Below are 19271 nucleotides of genomic sequence, written 5' to 3'. Positions count from 1 at the left end.
TGGGGATGGACTGCAACTGCAGCAGGAATGAAAGTGTTAAAGCCAAAATGCTAATCATATCAGGCATCCCTTCCCTAATTCTTGTTTTGGTCTGTAGACCCTTAAGATGGTTTCTAATTGTCTGAAAGTCATGCTGTCTACGTTTACCCTCAATCTAGTCAGTACCTAGATGCAAGTTTTCTAAGGAAACCCAGTTCCGCCACTTGGAGCTCCTGGGAAGGATATAAATCCAAACTCACACATTTATAACTTCATTTACAAGCTTTAGAATAAAGGGGCAGAATAAAACACAGTTCAGCTATTGAGGCCACCCATTAAAATCTGCAATTGTAAGTGCATAAAAACAAAGGTAGACTGTACATATTTAAAAGGAGTTTGACTTACTCTACATTCTTTGTCCATTCTGGAGGATTGCTCATGGTCATAAATACACAGTTGGTCAAAATAGTGCACATAATAAGCATGCTGAATAATGTAAAACCCAGTTAAGGAATGTTGGGCATTTCATCATTTGCCATATCATCAAACAAACTTATCAACAGCACCTTCCTTATTTTCTCTGAAACATGGTGAATCCCACAGAGAAATGTGGGAGTATGTAAAATCTAAGCAGAGCAACCATGTTAAACTGCTGCAGCAAAAATAGATGGAAAACATGGCACATTTAAAGACACTGCTTTGTATTAAGAGAACTATCATAGGCAGTTTGCTACAGATCATGTGGCTACAGATCAGCCAATAATAACAAGGAGTCTCTACATGCCAGTACAGTTTGGACTTGTATAGAACTGCTGCTCACAACTGAGTATTTTCCTTGTATTGGAGAGTTTGAGTACATGAACCACCCCTATATCTGTGGCACTGATACATCAGTGGTATTTGTGATATTTTATACATCAAGCATTAATTGTCTAAATAATGTCAGTTTACCATCAAGTTGCCAAGGATAGATAATGTCTCTGAGTTACATTTTTTTCTAATTATCTTTTCAGCAAATTACTTAAATTCTGAATAAAAGTCATCCCCATAAAAAGTTATTCCCAACATAGCCAAAAGAAAATGCCTCCACTAACATGGAATCCAAAACCTGACTTTTCCCTCAAACCGTTCATCCTTCTTCATTCTCCCCCCGCCTGCCCAACTTCCCTTTTGTGACCATGTTATGCACTTAATGCCACCTGCTGCAGATGGTTTATTTCAGGTCTCCTGAAATACATAATTATTCCATCAATATCCTTTACTTTTAGTGGCATGAACAAATTTAGACTATATTAAAACAATTAATGGGAAAAAATTCTATGCATTTTTATGCATAGAATATCCCACTATTAAGCATCCAAGTAATGCCAAACATCTAGATTCGTAATCTAAGTAGCCTGAGAGAGAAAAAAATCTTTGACCAAGAGGGTTTTACCCAGTTTATTCTGATATTGATACTGATGTTCAAAACATGCCTTTACCATCAAGAGACATTTCTTTCTGACAGTAGTGGTAAATATAGTAATTATTTTTCAAAATAATATTAGAAAAATAGCTTTCATTTGTTACATTTTAAAAATCAGCTTGAAAAGGATATGAATGTACCAAAACTTTAATAGCAATTTTTCTGAGTGGATTGAAAGGGGTTAAAATGTACAAGGCAGATGCGGCACTGAATCGGAAAATTGCCTTACCTCTGTTCAATACTATGAAGGTCTGGGGGGAAAAAAAAGAATGGTCCAATTAGAATGTTCTTATGTAGAGTACATTCTTCACAGAGCACTACATAGAATATATTCTGAAAAACCCGTATTTTTTTCATTAGCATGACAATACCTCACCTTAATTTATTTTTATTTTTTTATTAATCAAATTTATCACCGCCCATCTCCCAAAAGGGACTCTGGGCGATTTACAATAAAACATAAATAGAAAAATAGAAAACTGTAAAACACTATAATACACAATAAAATAAATATGATAAAAACCCTGATGGCTGGAAGTTCTCTGATTTGCAAGCAGAGCAGGGTCCTTCTAAGAAACTAACCATCCCCAGGAATGACTACTCTCTCTCCCGCCCCAGGCATAATTACAGAACCAGAATTCATTAATCTGAATCAATGAATTCAAAAGCTATGTAAGTATTCTCATGTTCAGTAAACAATCTCTTTTTTATTACTGTGTATGAGCAAATATCTATGAACTGGAACAGACTTGCCCAACATGTCATTGTCCAGATGCTGGCTAGAAATTCTGGAAGTTGCAGTTTGCACAGATCTGGAGGGCACCAGATTGGGGAAGTTTGACCTGAAACATGGTGCAACATTCAAGGAACACAGAAGTGTGGTTTGTAACACACAACTACAGACTTGTAAAGTGATTGTATCACTGTAAGAAAAATAGGCCATGGTAATATAATAGTGCCCATTCAAATGTGATATCCCACCAACTCCCAGAGACTGATTCAGAATGGCTATCATTGTGGGAGAAGGCTGAGTCACTGGGAACTCTACACAATAGTAGACTCCACGGCTGAAGGGTAATGTACACTCTCAGCTAAGGAGTACCTGCAGGACCCATGGGGTAATGATATTTCTTAGTATTAACTTTAAAAGGCCCTCCATCTTGGACCCAAACAGGTAAATGTCTACTGCCGTGTTTCTCAACCTTGGCAACTTTAAGATGTGTGGACTTCAACTCCCAGAATTCCCCAACCAACCATTCTGGCTGGGGAATTCTGGGAGTTGAAGTCCACACATCATGAAGTTGCCAAGGTTGAGAAACACTGATACTGAAAGTAGGTATTCTTAGCTGTAGCTATCGCCAGTACCATCTCCTTTTCTTTTCTTTTTTTTAAGAAAAGAGAGATTTTATTATTGCAATAAGTATTGTACAAAAGTGGGAGATCAAGAATAGAGATGCAAGATGATATAGTATAATTAAATATATATGTATTATATTAAAAAGTGTTCAATAGTACACTCCTCCTTCCTTTCATTTCTCCTCAACCACTAACTACTTGTTAGATATTTATACTTTGCTTTAAACTTTTATAGCTGTTTATATCTATTTAACTCATCTTTTCAAGTGGTTTTTAATCAAGATCTCTCTTTTCTTCAAAAGCCATATTCTACTTTCCAGGCCTAGGGCCAGCGCTGCATAATTACATAACAGGAAGCTCATGAACTGTATCCATGAAGCAATGCTGCAAGTGTTTTCCACAGTTTTTTCTGAGTGTGAACTGAGAAAGATAAGCTTAAGTTAATACACACATCAAGAGTTCACAAAACCTTTGCAAAATTCAGCAAATATTATTATAAATCCAGCCAATCTTAATTAAAACTTACTTTTTTATTGCTATAGAAAGGGTCCAAGTCCTCCAATGGTTCAGACACCATTCCAGGAGGAGTATCTCCATATATAAAGGGAAGTGTTTTTCCTGCTTCCAAGTCACTATTTGGTTTTGGCCCGTTCTCATCATCATTATCCGTATGATCTTGCTTGGGCTTTTTTGCTTTCTCTTCTGCACACCGTTTTTCAATAGCTGCAAGAGATTCTCTAGTAAAATAGCGGAAACTGTCAGGTCCTGGTGGTACCAGCAGTGTCTGTGCCATTTTTTCATCCTGCACATTGAAATTACTTTTAGCCTATTGCATAAGAATGATCTGCAAAAGAACAAGGATGAAAGAAAAAATGATTAGGAAAATAGACAATGTTAATACATCACACATACATAATATATATAAACATGACACAGAGAGACATGCACACATGTACAAACAGTCCCCTTTGAATCTCTCATCTCAGTATCACTATTAATCACACCTGTCTCTGCTTAGCTTCTGAGCCAAGACCAGATCAGCCATATGCTGTTACCTGCTGAGGCAGATGGATGGATGATAGGTGAATGGATGGACGGACAGACGGACAGACAGACAGTTGAACAGACGTGCCTTAGAACCCTATAGAATGAACTTTATTACTTAAAGTCGTCTTTATTCCTAAAGTAGTGTTAGAAGAGAAGAGGATATCTGACTCTGCTGTTGAGCAAGATCAAGTTCCCTTCTAGAGCCTTCTAGAGCGCATCTTCTCCAAAGCAGCTACTAACATCAATAAACAAGTCCCACAGAGTTGTAAAAGCCAACCAGCATCTTAAGTCTCTGAGGATATGTCATGCTGGCTGATAGTTATCTTGCTGGAAAGATTGCAAAACCTAAGAAGTCATGACTTCATGAAATAATACTCCAGCCACAAAAATGTGTCCATTCTGAGTGGCGATGGCTTGAGTCTTACTGACTGATGACAGGGCAATACAGACATTATGACTAGATGTTTAGCCCTTGGCATGACAGCAGAAGGAGGTCTTCCTTCTTCAGGCCACCCTGGTGGAGTACTTCTGCTTCTCAGGAAGAGCATGGCCAGAAGAAATCAAAGACCCTGAATCTGTAATGAGGGTAGGGGGAAAAAAGAGCTTGGAACCATAAGAAAGGGAAGAAAGAACCAATTAGCACAAAGGGGATTTGAGATTAAATCGGCTCAAGATATCAACCATTCTAGTACCACAGAAGGGAAGGGAACCAAGAAATCCAACAAGTGGCTTATGAGGATATGAGAATGGGAGAGTTTGGACCAATTGCCAAGACCGAAATGAAACACACAGCCCCCCACAAAAAGTTAGAGTAAAAATAGTTTCTACCTTTTTTTATTTCTGATGTCGGATCTTGAAATTGTGCCACAGGAACTTCTTGTATATTTCTTAGGGCGGAATATGCAGCTGCTCTGGACTACAAAATCTTTCTTTCTTCCAGAGGCAAAACGAATTCAAGAAGTCCCATCCTTGAGAGTGGCTGAAACGGAACCCTTTCCCGGTCAGTGAACTCTTGCCTTCATGGTAGATACAAATGGGATAGTTTTAAAAAGAAAAGGTTGCTAGCTTCCAGTCTCATCATCATGTTTTTTTGACACTGGGGAAAATTACAATTAAAACAAGAGAAAAATGACTTCCACATATGCCACCAAATTACGAAAAGTTCTCATTATGTTTTCTTCATTGAACTCTTTCTGCAATCTAAAGATCCTTCAAAATCCCAGAAATTGGCTCTGGAACTCCCATCTCAGGGGCCGGTGGTGGTGGTGGCGTGCTTTCCTTTTAGCTTGCTCTTTGACCCTCAGTCATGGTGCTGCTATTTTGATCAGCATTTGATTCAGAGGAAAACTGAACTGTTGTATTTTTCTAATCTTTTTTAAAAAGTACTACTATCAATGATATTTTATCTGTCTTTTTGGGTTGAGGTGTTAAAAATTGAAAAATTTAATGCCCTTTGTAATTTGTTGAAAGCTGACATAGGGAAAGGGAGGGATTCTTGCTATACAGGGAAGGATGGGGAAGAAATAAATCCTCAGCAAAGACAAGCTGTTTAGACACCTTGGTGAGAATCCTCAAACAGCAGTTTTGAAAAATCTGACATTAACAATGACTTGCAGTCAAATTTGAAATCAATATGTGAACTTTGAACCTTCCTAACCTTTATTGTTCCTGTTAATATAAACTTCCCTTCTTTCTCACTGCATGTTCCAACATTTATTACAGCTTTCATAGTCCAGTTTTCTTTTACTCCTGCCTACTTATTTTGTAGAATTTCCTGTCTGCTTGCTCTTCCCTAAATTCTGGGCAATTAAAGTAATCTCCTCCAAGCATTAAAAAATGTCAGCTGGAGGATCTTAAGTACCTTAAAAAAGAACCATTCTCACCAATAATCAATAATTAGAGATGCATTATCTTTAAGACAGAGAAAATTTTCAACTAAATAGAAGTTACATTTAACAACAGTCTGCTTATTCCATTTAAATAACAGTATTCATCTGCTGCTTGCACTGAAAACTCCTACAGTATTTAATCTATCTATAGATGTGTTTTCACTTTCAGCCTTGTTTTTATCATTTGTCCTATTCCTGAATGAAAGGTATATATATTTAGACTGTTCTATTTTGGAAGGAGAGAATTTTACTTAGTACACAAAAAGCATGATTATTAATCTAGTGGAACTATGGACCTCTGTTTTAACAAGACAAAGCAAGCTCTCTCTAGAAGGGGAGGTGGGGAAAAATAATCTCTGTAATTCAAGCTCCGGTGCTTAAATAACTTATAAAATTTCATGACACACAAGGAGGCCAGGTACTAAATAAAATTTTGCTACTTTGCTTTGTGCATGTTCCTTTCCCTCAAATTCCTTAAAACTGTTCAGGAAGAATCTCCCTTGAAACAATTTCTTCTGAAAGCATTCTCCTTCACTCTGGCTGGGAGTTACAGGAGCTGATGCTGAATACAATGTGAAGGAGGCAAGGGTAAACCACTTCCGAAAACTTGCCAAGGAAACTACAGAGACTTGTCCAGGCAGTTGCCAGGAGTCAACACTGGCTTGAAGGCACCAAAAAAAGAAAAAAAGAACTAAATGGAATCAAATGGAACCAATTTAGAATTGATTTAAATGCAGTCAAATCAGCAAATTATTTAAATAAAAATATAAATTAAATTGCATTTAATTAAACCTATTTTTATTTTAACCCAGCCATGTACACTTGTTCAGCCAAGTGTACATGCCAGTCCCAAGCCCAGACAAATGGGGAGGAAAGACCTGGCAACCTATGCCCAATGGAGAGACTCTCAGGCCAGAAGGTACCCAACAAGCGACTGGGGAAGAGCGAGGACCTATAGCAAGTAGCTCTGGATTTTATGACGTGCCTGGGGCAAATCCAGTAGGAGCCTCAGGTGCTGATGCTACCAATAGTGAAAGCAAGGCTCTGTGCTGCTCGAAAATACAATGAATAGCAACTTGGAATGTCAGAGGAATGAGCCAAGGTAAATTAGATATTGTAAAACGAGAAATGGTGAGGTTAAAAATTGAACTCCTTGGCGCTAGTGAATTGCACTGGACAGACAACGGCTATTTTCAGTCCAAAGAATTTACCATCTATTGCTCAGGACATGACAACACACATAGGAATGGAGTGGCATTCATTGCAAGCAAACAAATGACCCAAGCAGTAGAAAGCTTTTCCACAGTAAACGATTGCATGACAATCAGAAGTTGCACTAAGCACATCAACATCACTGTTGTCCAAGTTTATGCTCCAACAACTGATGCAAATGAGCCAGAAATTGCGGATTTTTATGCCACTATTGAAGTTACACTGAGGACAATCCCAAAAAAGGACAATATTTACTTACTTGGAGATTTTAATGGAAAAATAGGCAACCAAACGGAGGCAAGAATCACTGGAAGTTTTGGGCTGGGAGAAAGAAATGACGCAGGCGATCAATTGGTACAATTTTGTCAGGAAAACCAGTTTTGAATCATGAATACATGGTTTGAACAGCATAAGCATCATTTATACACATGGACCTCGCCTGATGGACTACATCGCAATCAGACAGAGTATGTCCTAGGCAATTGTTGGACCAGCTCAGTTCTTGCAGTCAAAAGGTGCAGGTGCAGACTGTGGCTCAGACCATGAACTGCTGGTGGCCAAGATAAAGTCAAACTCTGTAACATCAAGAGGACAATGCCACCAAAAAAGTTTGACATCACCAAAATTCCTTCCATATATGCAGTTGAAGTTAAAAATAGGTTTGAAGTTCTAGACACTGCTGAGAGAATGCCTGATGAACTTTGGCAAGAAGTTAGATCACTTATCATTGGCACAGCAGATGATTACATGCAAGAAGGCAGAGAAAAGGTGTAGATGGCTCTCAGAGAATACCATCCGAATAGCCGAGAAGAGAAAGACAGCTGAAGAAGTGGGCAATCGTGAAGAAGTATGAAGATCGAATGCTGATTTCCAAAGGGCAGCAAGGAAAGATAGTGAAGTTTACTGGAAGAAGCGTTGCAAACAATTAGAGGAAGATTATACAAAAGGACACACTAGGAATGCTTTTGCATTAATCAAAAAGATTCGGGCACCGTTCAAGGCTCACAAAGGTATCATCAAGGATAAGCAAGGGAACGAATTGTCTGACCAACAAGGTGTCAAGAACAGATGGCGAGAATATGTGGAAGAACTGTATGCTACTAGTATAGAGGAGCAACATCAAAGAGAGGAGGATAAGGCAACAGAATTGGAACCAGCCATCCTTGATGAAGAAGTCAAGTGGGCAATGAACCAACTGCCAAACAACAAGGCCCCAGGAGTTGACAAGTTCCCTGCAGAATTGCTAAGACCAGTATCAACTGCAATTATCAGAGCTCTGTGCCAGAAAATTTGGGAAACCAACACATGGCCACATAACTGGAAACAATAAGTGTTTATCCCATTGCCAAAAAAAAGGGGGGATTCAAAGGAGTGTTCCAACTACCACACTGTTGCTCTCATATCTCATGCTAGCAAAATTCTACTGAAAATCATACAACAACGCCTGGCTCCAATCATCAAAAGGGAACTGCCAGATGTCCAAGCTGGTTTCTGAGGGGGTCGTGGCACCCGTGATCACGTTGCAAACGTACGATGGATAATGGAAAAATGTCATGAATTTCAAAAGAACATTTATATGTGCTTCATCGACTACAGGAAAGCTTTTGATTGTGTTGACCATGACAAACTATGGAGAGCCCTAGCAGACCTTGGGGTGCCACTACATTTGGTGAAGTTGGTAAAATCACTGTATGTAAATCAGGAAGCCATTGTACGAACTCAATATGGAGACACTGATTGGTTCAAGATCAAGAAAAGTGTGTGACAAGGTTGCATTGTCACCTTTCTTATTCAACTTGTATGCCAAAGTGATCTTCAGGAAACTGGAGCTAGACAAATCAAAAATTGAGGTAAAAATTGGCAGAAGAAACATCAATAACGTTCAATATGTGGATGATACAACCCTCCTCTCAGAAACCCAGGAAGGCCTAAAGCACCTAATCATGAGACTCAAAGAAGAAAGCAAGAAGTTTGGCCTCTTTCTGAATATCAAAAAGACCAAACTCATGACAACTGCAAGGAATGGAAACATCAAAATAGTAATTAATGGAGAGGAGGTGGAATGCGTGGAAGAATTCACCTTTTTAGGGTCACTGGTCAATCAAAATGGCAAACGCAGCTAAGAAATGAAACGCCGAATCATGCTGGGTCGCACAGCAATGATGAGTATGAATCAAATTTGGAAAAACAAGGATGTCAGCTTGACAACTAAGTGTAGACTAGTCCACACTATTGTGTTCCCCATAACTACATTGGACGATGAAAAAATTGGATAGAAGGAAAATTGATTTGTTTGAACTACGGTGTTGGAGGAGGCTCTTGCGCATCCCTTGGACTGCAAAGATAACAAATAAAGAAGTGTTGAAGTGCATAAAACCGGTCACGTCACTAGAAGGAAAAATAACAAAACTTAGACTTAGTTTCTTTGGTCATGTCATGAGATCAACATGGTTGGAGAAAGACGTTATGCTTGGAATGGTCAGTGGCGAAAGACGATGAGGATGCCAAAGAATGCGCTGATTGGATGTAATCAAAACAGACACAGGCCAGAATATAAAGCAACTGAAAGAAGCTGTACAAGATTGGAAATCATGGAGAGAGGTGGCTTATGGAATCGCCAAGGGTCAGGTATGACTGAATGGATAATTCGATTAGATTTTTATTTTACTTCTAATGCTTCAGCATATCTCATATTGGATTTGAGGATGTTTGAAAAGCATGTCAAAAGCTAGAATTTATTAAGACATTTTCACAGTATTTCTGTAAGCAAAAATTGTTTGATTGGTTCTTCCTCTGGTAAACTGATAACAACTATAAAGAAGAATTCCTACAAATGTTCTTTTAGAAATGAATTTAATTCTTTTTTATCAGCTTATTCATGATCAGAACTCAAAAATGCTATAAACTCCACAGTGGTAAAATTTCATGTTGCTCATTTTCATATCAAACTACGGGGTTCTTTTCTGGAATAATTGTAGTATCACCTTATTACAGCAGAAGAACCACATTTATATACAACTCAAGAAAATTATTGTTGTTTTATTTACACAGAAAATCTATCATCCCACCCAAAACTCTTTAAATAGCTTATTGTCCCCTTCCCACACCATAATAGAAGTAAGTTCCTATTTTGGATTTCATTTTTTCAACTTTTTATCATTAGATGTCTACTTTTCTATATCATTCTCAACAAGATGCAGGTCACTGAAAGTTTAGAGAATGGAAAGTTGCCTTCAAATCGAGCTCAACACCTGGTGACTGATAAGGACATATCCATACTGTTTTCTTGATAACATCATTGAGATTATTGCCACTGTCTTCCTCTGGGATGTTTTTTTCATCTTCCCAGTCTAGACTGCAGCCCTAAATCCTCCAGGTGCTCCCCCATCACGGCAGTAACCAGGCCAAAAATTGCTTCACTATCAAGCTCAGCCATGGTGAGTAGGTGCTGCCATCTGCTGAAGCTTTCTTGGTTATAATGTTTTTATTTAATATGCTAGAACTCACTGGAAGTATTGTAAGTTAATAACGATTAGAAAACTTATTTTGTTAGCAAGACATGAAATGTAATGATAAGGGAGCCTTTATTTATTTATTTGTTTGTTTGTCAAATTTCTCTGCCGCCCATCTCATATACAACAACTCTTAGTTTTATGGTTGGAGATCTCAGGATTCTTTATTTTCATCCTTCTACTCTATAGGCACCTACAGACCTAAAAGGACACTCAAATAGACTAGTGTAGTCTAGTGGTTAAGGTACTGGGCTAGAAACCAGGAGGCTGTGAGTTCTAGTCCCACCTTAGGCATGAAAGCCGGCTGGGTGACCTTGGGCCAGTCCCTCTCTCTCACCCCAACTCACCTCACAGGGTTGTTGTTGTGGGGAAACTAGGAGGAGGAAGGACTATTAGGTACGTTCGCTGCCTTGAGTTATTTCTAAAAATAATAAAGGCGGGATAAAAATTAAATAAATAAATGATGGTAATGCATCACTACTGTTATATTCAAGATAATAAATGTAACAGTTTAATAATACATATCATTTGTTCTTTCTGAAAAAAGATGCATTTAGTGGATCATAGAAATACACTAAAAGTGGGATTGAGTTTACATATTTCAGTTATGAGTTATCTACGTAAGGGTGAATAGACTTTTTCCTGTTGAAGGCTGCTGAGGTACACTACATGAGGCTTCTGGAAATGGCAAATAGAGCTAGAGCCAAAAATAATGGAACAACCTATTGTCTGTTGTTGACACCTCCCCTTTTTCTTGCCTTTTCCTTTAGACATCTGCTTTCCTCAATCTCTGTTCATAAGGTAGGCCAGTATAGATAATGGTTGTCAGACGCATGAACTTACTGGCCACAGAGGGGTTTTGAAATTATGTTAAAAGCCACATATGACTGTAGGTCTGCAGGTGGCCCACTGGCCCTCTAAACTGTGCTCAAATTCACTATGGTTTGGATGAATTCACTTCTATATTCAGTACTGAATTATATCTAAAAGGCTTGGTCTAGTAGCAAACTGGAAAACGTTTCTTCCCTCCCCCACCCCTTCCAAATCTGCTTTAGCATTAGGTTTTGGGGTTATCTAAGAGTGCAGGGGAGAACCAGAGCCACTGGAAACCTAATGATGTTGAATGACGCCCTGAACTTGAAACAATTCTGGATCAGGGTTTTCTACTGTTATTGCAAGAAAGAATGTTCTGCTCTCTAGAGTTTCATTGTTTAACTCTTTTGTGCAGTGGTGTCCACACTTTTGTTCTTTAACTATTTTCACTTCAAATTATTTCAAATTATTTCAGATGGCATTTCTTTTCTCTTTTTTTACCAGAAGAGCAGGTGTCAGCACTGGCTCATTCAAGCATTGGATCTGAACCTGACAGCAGTCCTGATGTTTGTATAAATCTCTGATTGCAGATCAATCTAAACTTACACATTACTGTTGCTTGGGACTGGGAAAAGAGAACCACTGGATTTCTCCTGTCAGGCTGCACATCCAGCTAAGATTTTGAAGCCAATGTTTCTTCAGCTGCCAGCTTGCTTTCTAAGGCAAGCTATGCGCACTAACCTAAAAAGCAACATTGCCAATTAAAAGAATAACAGTAATGACATCCGTTTGAACTCCTTCCATCACCTTAGATAAGCAATTTAGCAATTATCTAATAATTATAAAAATAAAAATAAATTATAAAAATAAATTATAATTTAGCAATTATCTAAAAACTTGGTTTTGCCATCTCTCTTGGGGCAGGAGGGGGAGTAATCACTGGAGATGGTTAGTGCCCTAAATGACCTCTCAGATATATGTGAGCGATTTTCCAACTAGCCTTGGCATCTGGATTTCATACTGTATTTATTTGCATATTATATTTGTGTTTATATTTTTATGGTATTTTAATGTTTCATCCAGGTTGTAAATCACCCAGAGTCCCCCCTCTGGGGGGAGATTGGAGGTGGCAAAATGTGATAAATAAATAAATAAAAATAAATAAATAAAATATGTGCAATTCCTTTTTCCTGCCTGAACTAAAAAGAAGCTGCAGTACTTAGTGCCTGTGATCAAATTCTGCACTGCAGAAGATGAAATCACTTTTTTTATATTTAAAGTAAGTCATCTTTAGAATGGCATGAGGAAGAGAATCAGGAACACTGGTGTTAACCTGACCCAGAGACCAAAAAAACTGCAGGGACTTGTCCAAGCAGTCACCAAAGTCAACACTGACTTGAAGGCACCAAACAAACAAACAAACAAACAAATAAATAAATAAAACAAGCAGTTACCAAAAGACAAGTTGAGTATTATTACTTTCCATCAGACTCATAAGGCACTCCATTCTATAGCCACGGTATCAATCAATGTCATATATCTACGCACCTGAAGTCTGAGTTGTTAGTAATTCTTCAAGCCGCTGTTCTTTTAAAGAATCAGAATAGCTCTAAGATTTGAGGAAGTACAAGAGAAACATATTATCATTCTCATCTTCTGGTCCTCCCTTTACTGCTATTATCAACATCAACACCTTGTTTATTGGAAAACAGTGTGGATTGTGAATGCATTTTAACATTCAGTCGAAATAATAATCTGCACACCCGAGTAGTTAGTTTCTCAAATAATGTTTTTATTATTTACATATAGGACTTTTATCTTTCTCTTAGGCAAATAAATGCTCTCAGTGGGGCTTTGAAAATTATAGCATCGTAATGGTGAGATAAATCAGCATTCAGACCCATTGGCATGTCTGAACAACTGTTTCAGCACCTTGACAATCAAATTCATACAAATCAGAAACTGTCACTAATGGAAAAATAAGAATAAAATGGAATTCTGCTAATTATTAGATCTTCTAGAAAAAGCCACATAGCAACAAACCAGGATCACAGCTGGTCAGCAGAAAGGCTAACTAATAACAGCACCATTGATGGGTCAACAACCTCAGTGCTGAAAGTTTGTTTGGTTGACACAAAAGCATCTCTGATATACTTGGGACCCCTGAATACCACTCCTGGATGTGTTATGGATGATGCCTGGCCATTGGGATGTCATTTATTATACTGTTATCTTTATGTTGTTGTGTTTAGTTTTTAGTCTTATTACTGTACTGGAGGTCTGTAAGCTATTCAGTCAGATATAATTGACAGAGTACATAAGCCTAGTAAAATACATACATATTCTCTTAGCAACTTAAAGGGAGAGCAGGGTATGAATTAGATAAATGAAATATAAAAAGAGAAGTCATGCTTTTGGAGAAAGGAGGGGACATCAATTCATGAACTTTCAGTGTGGACACATTTGGTTATTACTCTCTCTCTTAGAATTTGTGACAGTAACTGTAATAAAACCAGCACCAGAAATATTCTTAGTAATAGCTGCAAACAGAGGAAAATAGCATTTCTTGTAAGGAAGCAAGAAATATGCAAAACCCAGCAATGTTAACTAGATCAGAGTGTCTGAAGGAGCCATTTCAAGCAACAATATTAGATTTGCACCTCTGGGTTGACCCTGCACCAGGATTGTGCTCCAGTTTAAACCAGTGGAGCTACCAGGCATTTATAATTTTATATCAAGCAACTAATAGATTCTACAGTGACATCCAACTGTTTAACTGGTCTTAATATTTTTATTATGATTTTATTTTTCTAATATACTGTATTTTCCAATATTTTTATTTGGCCCTAGTGCTTTCAGTATGCAGAATGGTATTCTGGCAAGAGTTACCTTATATTGTTTGCTTCCATCTCTCTGTTGAAATTCTATGCAGCTTATATGAAGTACTGTAGAAGTCAGAAGACACATTAGGACATGAAGACACAGTCCCACTGGTTTCAAGTAGTTTGGGAATACTCCTGAATTCGGCTTTGTCAATGGAGACTCAAGGGTCTTGGAGGTTAAAAGTGCCTTTTATTAATTTTAGGTGGTTTACTAGCCATAGTTGTTTCTGGGTAAGAATTTCCTATTTTCCTTTTTGAAGTATTTTTTACCTTGCTCTTTAGCCAAAGGACTCCAGGGCAGCTTACAGTCCCTTCCCAAGATGGCTTGAGACTCAAGTGTGTGAAGGAGCTTGCCTGTATTATATGACCTGCCAGGAAGTACTTCCTCAAAGAATGTTTTATTCATTACATGACAACTAGGAAAATAATATCTGCTACTTCCTATCCCCACCCCACTTTTGTAAAATATACCTTACTGCAGGCATCTGGTCCTGACCTTGCAATAATTTTGTTGTCAAGTCATCTCTTCAGTTTGCCCAGCACTTGTTCTTTTTGTATCTTCAGCGGCTTTTAAGCTCCTTTATTATTGTATATGTTGCTTTATTATAAATTTTTGGTTCATACTGATTAAAGCAACACAATCATTATTACTTGGTAGGAACAGCCAAGAAAATAGGGGGAAACAACGATGATGTGTTGCTCTCAAAAGCTGTGTTGGCAAATATATTCAAACATTTCATGCTAGCACAGGCCAGTTTCAGTCATATCAAGAGCCCCTCCATATGGAGCTTGGTGTTATTCCCACATCAGCACCATGCCCCAGAGTTCCCATGCCATTCTACTGCTTACGCAATCTACAGAACTTCCATTTGGCAATTTGAGATGCTAACGTTCAAGAGGACTGCGGGCAGGCTGGTTCTCTACTGGCAGGAACTTATGCCAATCCCCGCCTCATGGCTCAGTGGCCTCCCCACAAATGCAGTGCTTTTGGAGCATCTTGGTATCCTTGCATTAGGAAGCAGAGCTTTTTATGGGCAGACTGGCTTTTGTTCTCTTTTTTCCCTTCTCTGTAAAACAAATGTAGGGAAGCACGGCATTGTACTGGCAAGCTATCAACGGCAGTGCTTCCCTATTGTCAACTGGAGGAAGTGCCAGACAACCCAGGAGGGGACCCATTCACACAATGCCTGGGTCATAAAGTCCATTAAAAAAAATCCAACCCAGTTTCAATTACTCACTTTTGTACCCATGAGTCAGCCCCACAAGGTAGACCAGACCAGGAAATCAACTCCACAGGAAAGCTAAAACTGTTTTTATTCATTTTTATTTATGACTATAACAGCAGTATCTTGCAAGTCTGATTGTTCTGTACCTCTTCCTCCTTCTTATAGTTCAGTGAATTAGGGAAGTGCCTGCCTAAGCCACTTCTGAATGTTATCTCTTTCTGGACTTCATTAAAAAATGCTTCAGTCCATTTTGCCTAGGCAACAGATACTGCGTATTTCCATCAAGGTCATCTTCCTTACTCTCTACACTATGTGCCAGGAAAACCTTTAGTACATATAGGCAACCTGAGAGGGCAAGGGGGAATTTTCATGATTTGAACTTCTGCAACTCCAAGGATTCTTGGGCTCTTTGCTAAGATCAAGTGCAGATATTTGATTAACGTAAGGAACACAGTTAAATAGATGTACAGTAAACCCCTGGTTTACCAGACTTTGGATTCATAAACTTCAGACACAACGTTTTCATCTAGATTCTACCCACATTTAACAGACATTTAACTAAAGTCATTCAATCAAGAGTCTGCAAATTAAATTGAGGTTTTACCGCAAATTATTATAGTTTATCAATTATATAATAACACAAATGGTGTAAACTGATGCAAATGACATAAAATTATATAATTGACATAAATTTGGATTTAACAGTGTGCAAAAAGAGTTTAACTGTGATTCTTAAGATACTAAAAAGAGACTGAAATAACATTAGGAGGGAATAAAATGTCAACAATAGCATATTGATAAAACGTATTTACTTGGGTATTAAGAATTAAATTAAGTCCCAAAATATTAGTATATTCACTTTATAACCTCCCAGGGACTTAGAGGTTACAGTGACCTTCCATTAAAAAAAGAAAATCAATATTGAGGGTAGGGAACTTAAATATAAATAGAGATCACTGTTCCATGGGGTTTCAAGGACCTCATGTAATTGCTGAACCCTCTTTTCATGCTCAGAGAAAAGTTGAGACATGCTCCAAATAAGAAATTATCTGTCTCCCCATTAAATCAGCTTTCCTCTTCCTAATTCCAAGTCAGAAACTTTAGCAAACACGTAAGACTTTAGAATACTCTGAAGTACCAGATCCCCTTTCTAGCCCCATTGTGATCAATCAACAATGGGCTGAAAAGAAAATCATTTTACATCAAGCTAAATTTTGTGGCTTTTAACATGTTTCTTATGCATTTCTGATTCTTGTCTTTTGCAATTACTGCTTTTTTTCAATAATAATGATCAACCCCATCTAAAAAAATGAATTAATAACACTTTTATTGGATTGTACCAGAACACCTTTCCCCTTTTCTTCCAATAAACTTTGCAAACACCAGTTTTTAGATAACACTTTAAAAAATCTTCTAATTATTTCTTCCAATGAGGGAAATACCAGAAGCATCATGATTTCATATAACAATATAAAAATAAACCTGTGAACAATAAATCCTTCATTTAAAAAATTGCAAGGGTATTTCCATGTATATTCTAGTGAGAAAAAATCAATACAAAAACATCCATGTCCACTCTTGTGATTGCTTGTGATTACTTGCCACTTTAGTTTGCAAGTTTATGAACTAAAAAGTCCTCAGTAACTAGAGGAAAATGGCAGGTACAAATGAAATACAGAGAAACATCGGAAAATAACATCTGAAGTGAGTAGACTATTGAAGCTCAGGCCCTAACAATTACACTTACTGTATATGGTAGTGAGTCAAAGAGTTGGCTATTTCATTCCTCTATTTGCTTACTTGAACCTAAGTGGGGCTTATTTCCACATGGGGCTTATTCAAATATAACTTTGCACAGGGTTCCAAACTTTACCTACCTCTACATCATATTCTGTTATTTCTCTTACATTTGTCATTGAGAGCAGCTAATGCTGAAGTAAATGACAAATTGTTTCTTCATATAATAGCTGCAACTACTGAAGACCAGATTGAGAGCTGAGGGAACAGGGCAGGGTGACGCAGCAGCCAAAATAAAGGCAACTGCAATCCTAGGCAACAGAACTGTGCATGCTCCAAAACTCAGTTGAAGGACATATTTCCACCCATGACAAGAGTCATGGAGAGTTTCAATCACCATCACATTTTCAGAATCATATTCCAAGAGTGCTCAATCCTGTTAGGCATCTACCATACTTGGGAATAAGTTCCATTAAACTCAAAACAGCTGTTCCTAAAAGAAAAGCAGGAAACATTTGCTAGGTAAAATACTAGTTGAGGGACTCTTATCATTTTATATTATTTCATATGTCTGAAAGTTTGCTTCTGCATGGACTGATCTGAGGTTACACTCCAGAAAACAGAAGTAGAGAAAAACATTGATTTCCCCTCATGTTGAGACAAGTGATCCTTTGGGTGGTGGGATTTTGCATTCCACTGTCTTCTGCGAAGGTGAGTGAGCTTCTGCTGCATTTGAAGCTGTCATTTGTGGATGAGAAGGGATAGCTTGGAAAGGAGTCAAGCCATTTCCTGATTTCTTGGAAAGTGTCTCCACTTATTTCAATTCAACATAAGGCATACATCATCTTTAATCCCCTTATAGAAGTCTGCTTCCAATTTTGCTCCTTCCCTAATTAAATTGTGTGGATTGGTGTTTTATTTGCAGTTACAATTGCCAATTGTACAGTTACAATATTAATTTTCAATTTTTTAAAAAAATTAATGTATTGCTAGTCTCTTCAAAGAACTACATGGCCTGAATGGCAAATTTAGGAAGTAAAAATAAATAAATTCTACCTATTTTTCTCCAAAACAAATAGCCTATCCAACTGAAACATAGTCTGAGACTGTTGATCTATAATAAAGTAAATTGTATTACTCCTTTTTCCTGGATTTCAGAATGGATGAAGATATATGATAAAATGATCTTTGACATTTAGGTGGACATGATTATTATTATTATTATTATTATTTATTCAAATTTTTGCCACTGCCCATCTCCCCCAACAAGAGGGACTCTGGGCGGTTTACAATAAAAACAATTAATTAAAACAGCAATCATAAAATATAAATACAATTGTATAAAATATAAATAACGTCCTCACATATAAATATAAAATAAAAATAAAATCCAAGTGGCAGATGATCTAACACAGTCCATGTTAGAGAGGAGCACTCTAAGACACCAGCCATCCCCAGGAGTAACTAGTCCCCTCCTCGGCCCAAGCAAGGCGGCAGAGTCAAGTCTTCAGGTTCTTCCGGAAGGTCAGGAGCAATGGGGCTAACCTCACCTCCAGGGGCAGGATGTTCCAGATGACGGGCGCTACTGCAGAGAAGGCCTACCTGCTGGACCCCACCAAACGAAACTCCCTTACTGATGGGGTCCGCAACATGCCCCCTCTGCATGATCAGGTGGGTTGGGCTGATATAATGGGGATGAGGCGGTCCCTCAGGTAACCTGGACCCATGCCATGTAGGGCTTTAAAGGTGATAACCAACACCTTGAATTGGACCCGGAAGCAGACTGGTACCCAATGCAGCTTGCACAATAGATGTGTTATATTTGCCGACCTAGGGGCACCAAGGATAACCCGCGCAGCTGCATTCTGGACCAGCTGTAGCTTCTGGATACTCTTCAAGGGTAGCCCCATGTAGAGCACATCGCAATAGTCTATTTGGGAGATAACAAGGGCATGAGTGACTGTTCGAAGGGCTTCCCAATCCAGGAAAGGGCATAACTGGTGCAAAACACAAAGTTGTGCAAAGGCTCTCCTGGCCATGACTGCCACCTACTTTTCAAGCAAGAGCCGTGAGTCCAGGAGGACCCCCAGATTACGCACCGGGTCTGTCTGGGGCAATGCAACCCCATCCAGAACTAAAGATGACAATTTCCC

The 19271-nt window shown here is 38.2% G+C and overlaps 1 protein-coding gene across 25 annotated transcripts in view; it reads right to left on the bottom strand.

Moving 5' to 3' along the window:
• Positions 1–3593, bottom strand: part of LOC134507540 (sodium channel protein type 3 subunit alpha) — a 63936-nt gene extending 60343 nt beyond the window's left edge. For all 25 annotated transcript variants that reach the window (XM_063318254.1, XM_063318253.1, XM_063318255.1 and 22 more), the window contains exons 1-3: positions 3327–3593; positions 1577–1695; positions 385–474 (exon numbers count right to left, since the gene is read on the bottom strand). In XM_063318254.1, the coding sequence (XP_063174324.1) occupies positions 385–474; positions 1577–1695; positions 3327–3593 (476 nt within the window). The remainder of the gene's footprint in view (positions 1–384; positions 475–1576; positions 1696–3326) is intronic.
• Positions 3594–19271: the final 15678 nt, after the last annotated feature.

The sequence above is a fragment of the Candoia aspera genome, chromosome 1 (genome assembly GCF_035149785.1).
Source record: "Candoia aspera isolate rCanAsp1 chromosome 1, rCanAsp1.hap2, whole genome shotgun sequence".
Classification (NCBI taxonomy): domain Eukaryota; kingdom Metazoa; phylum Chordata; class Lepidosauria; order Squamata; family Boidae; genus Candoia; species Candoia aspera.
This window is presented reverse-complemented; position numbering and strand designations above follow the sequence as displayed.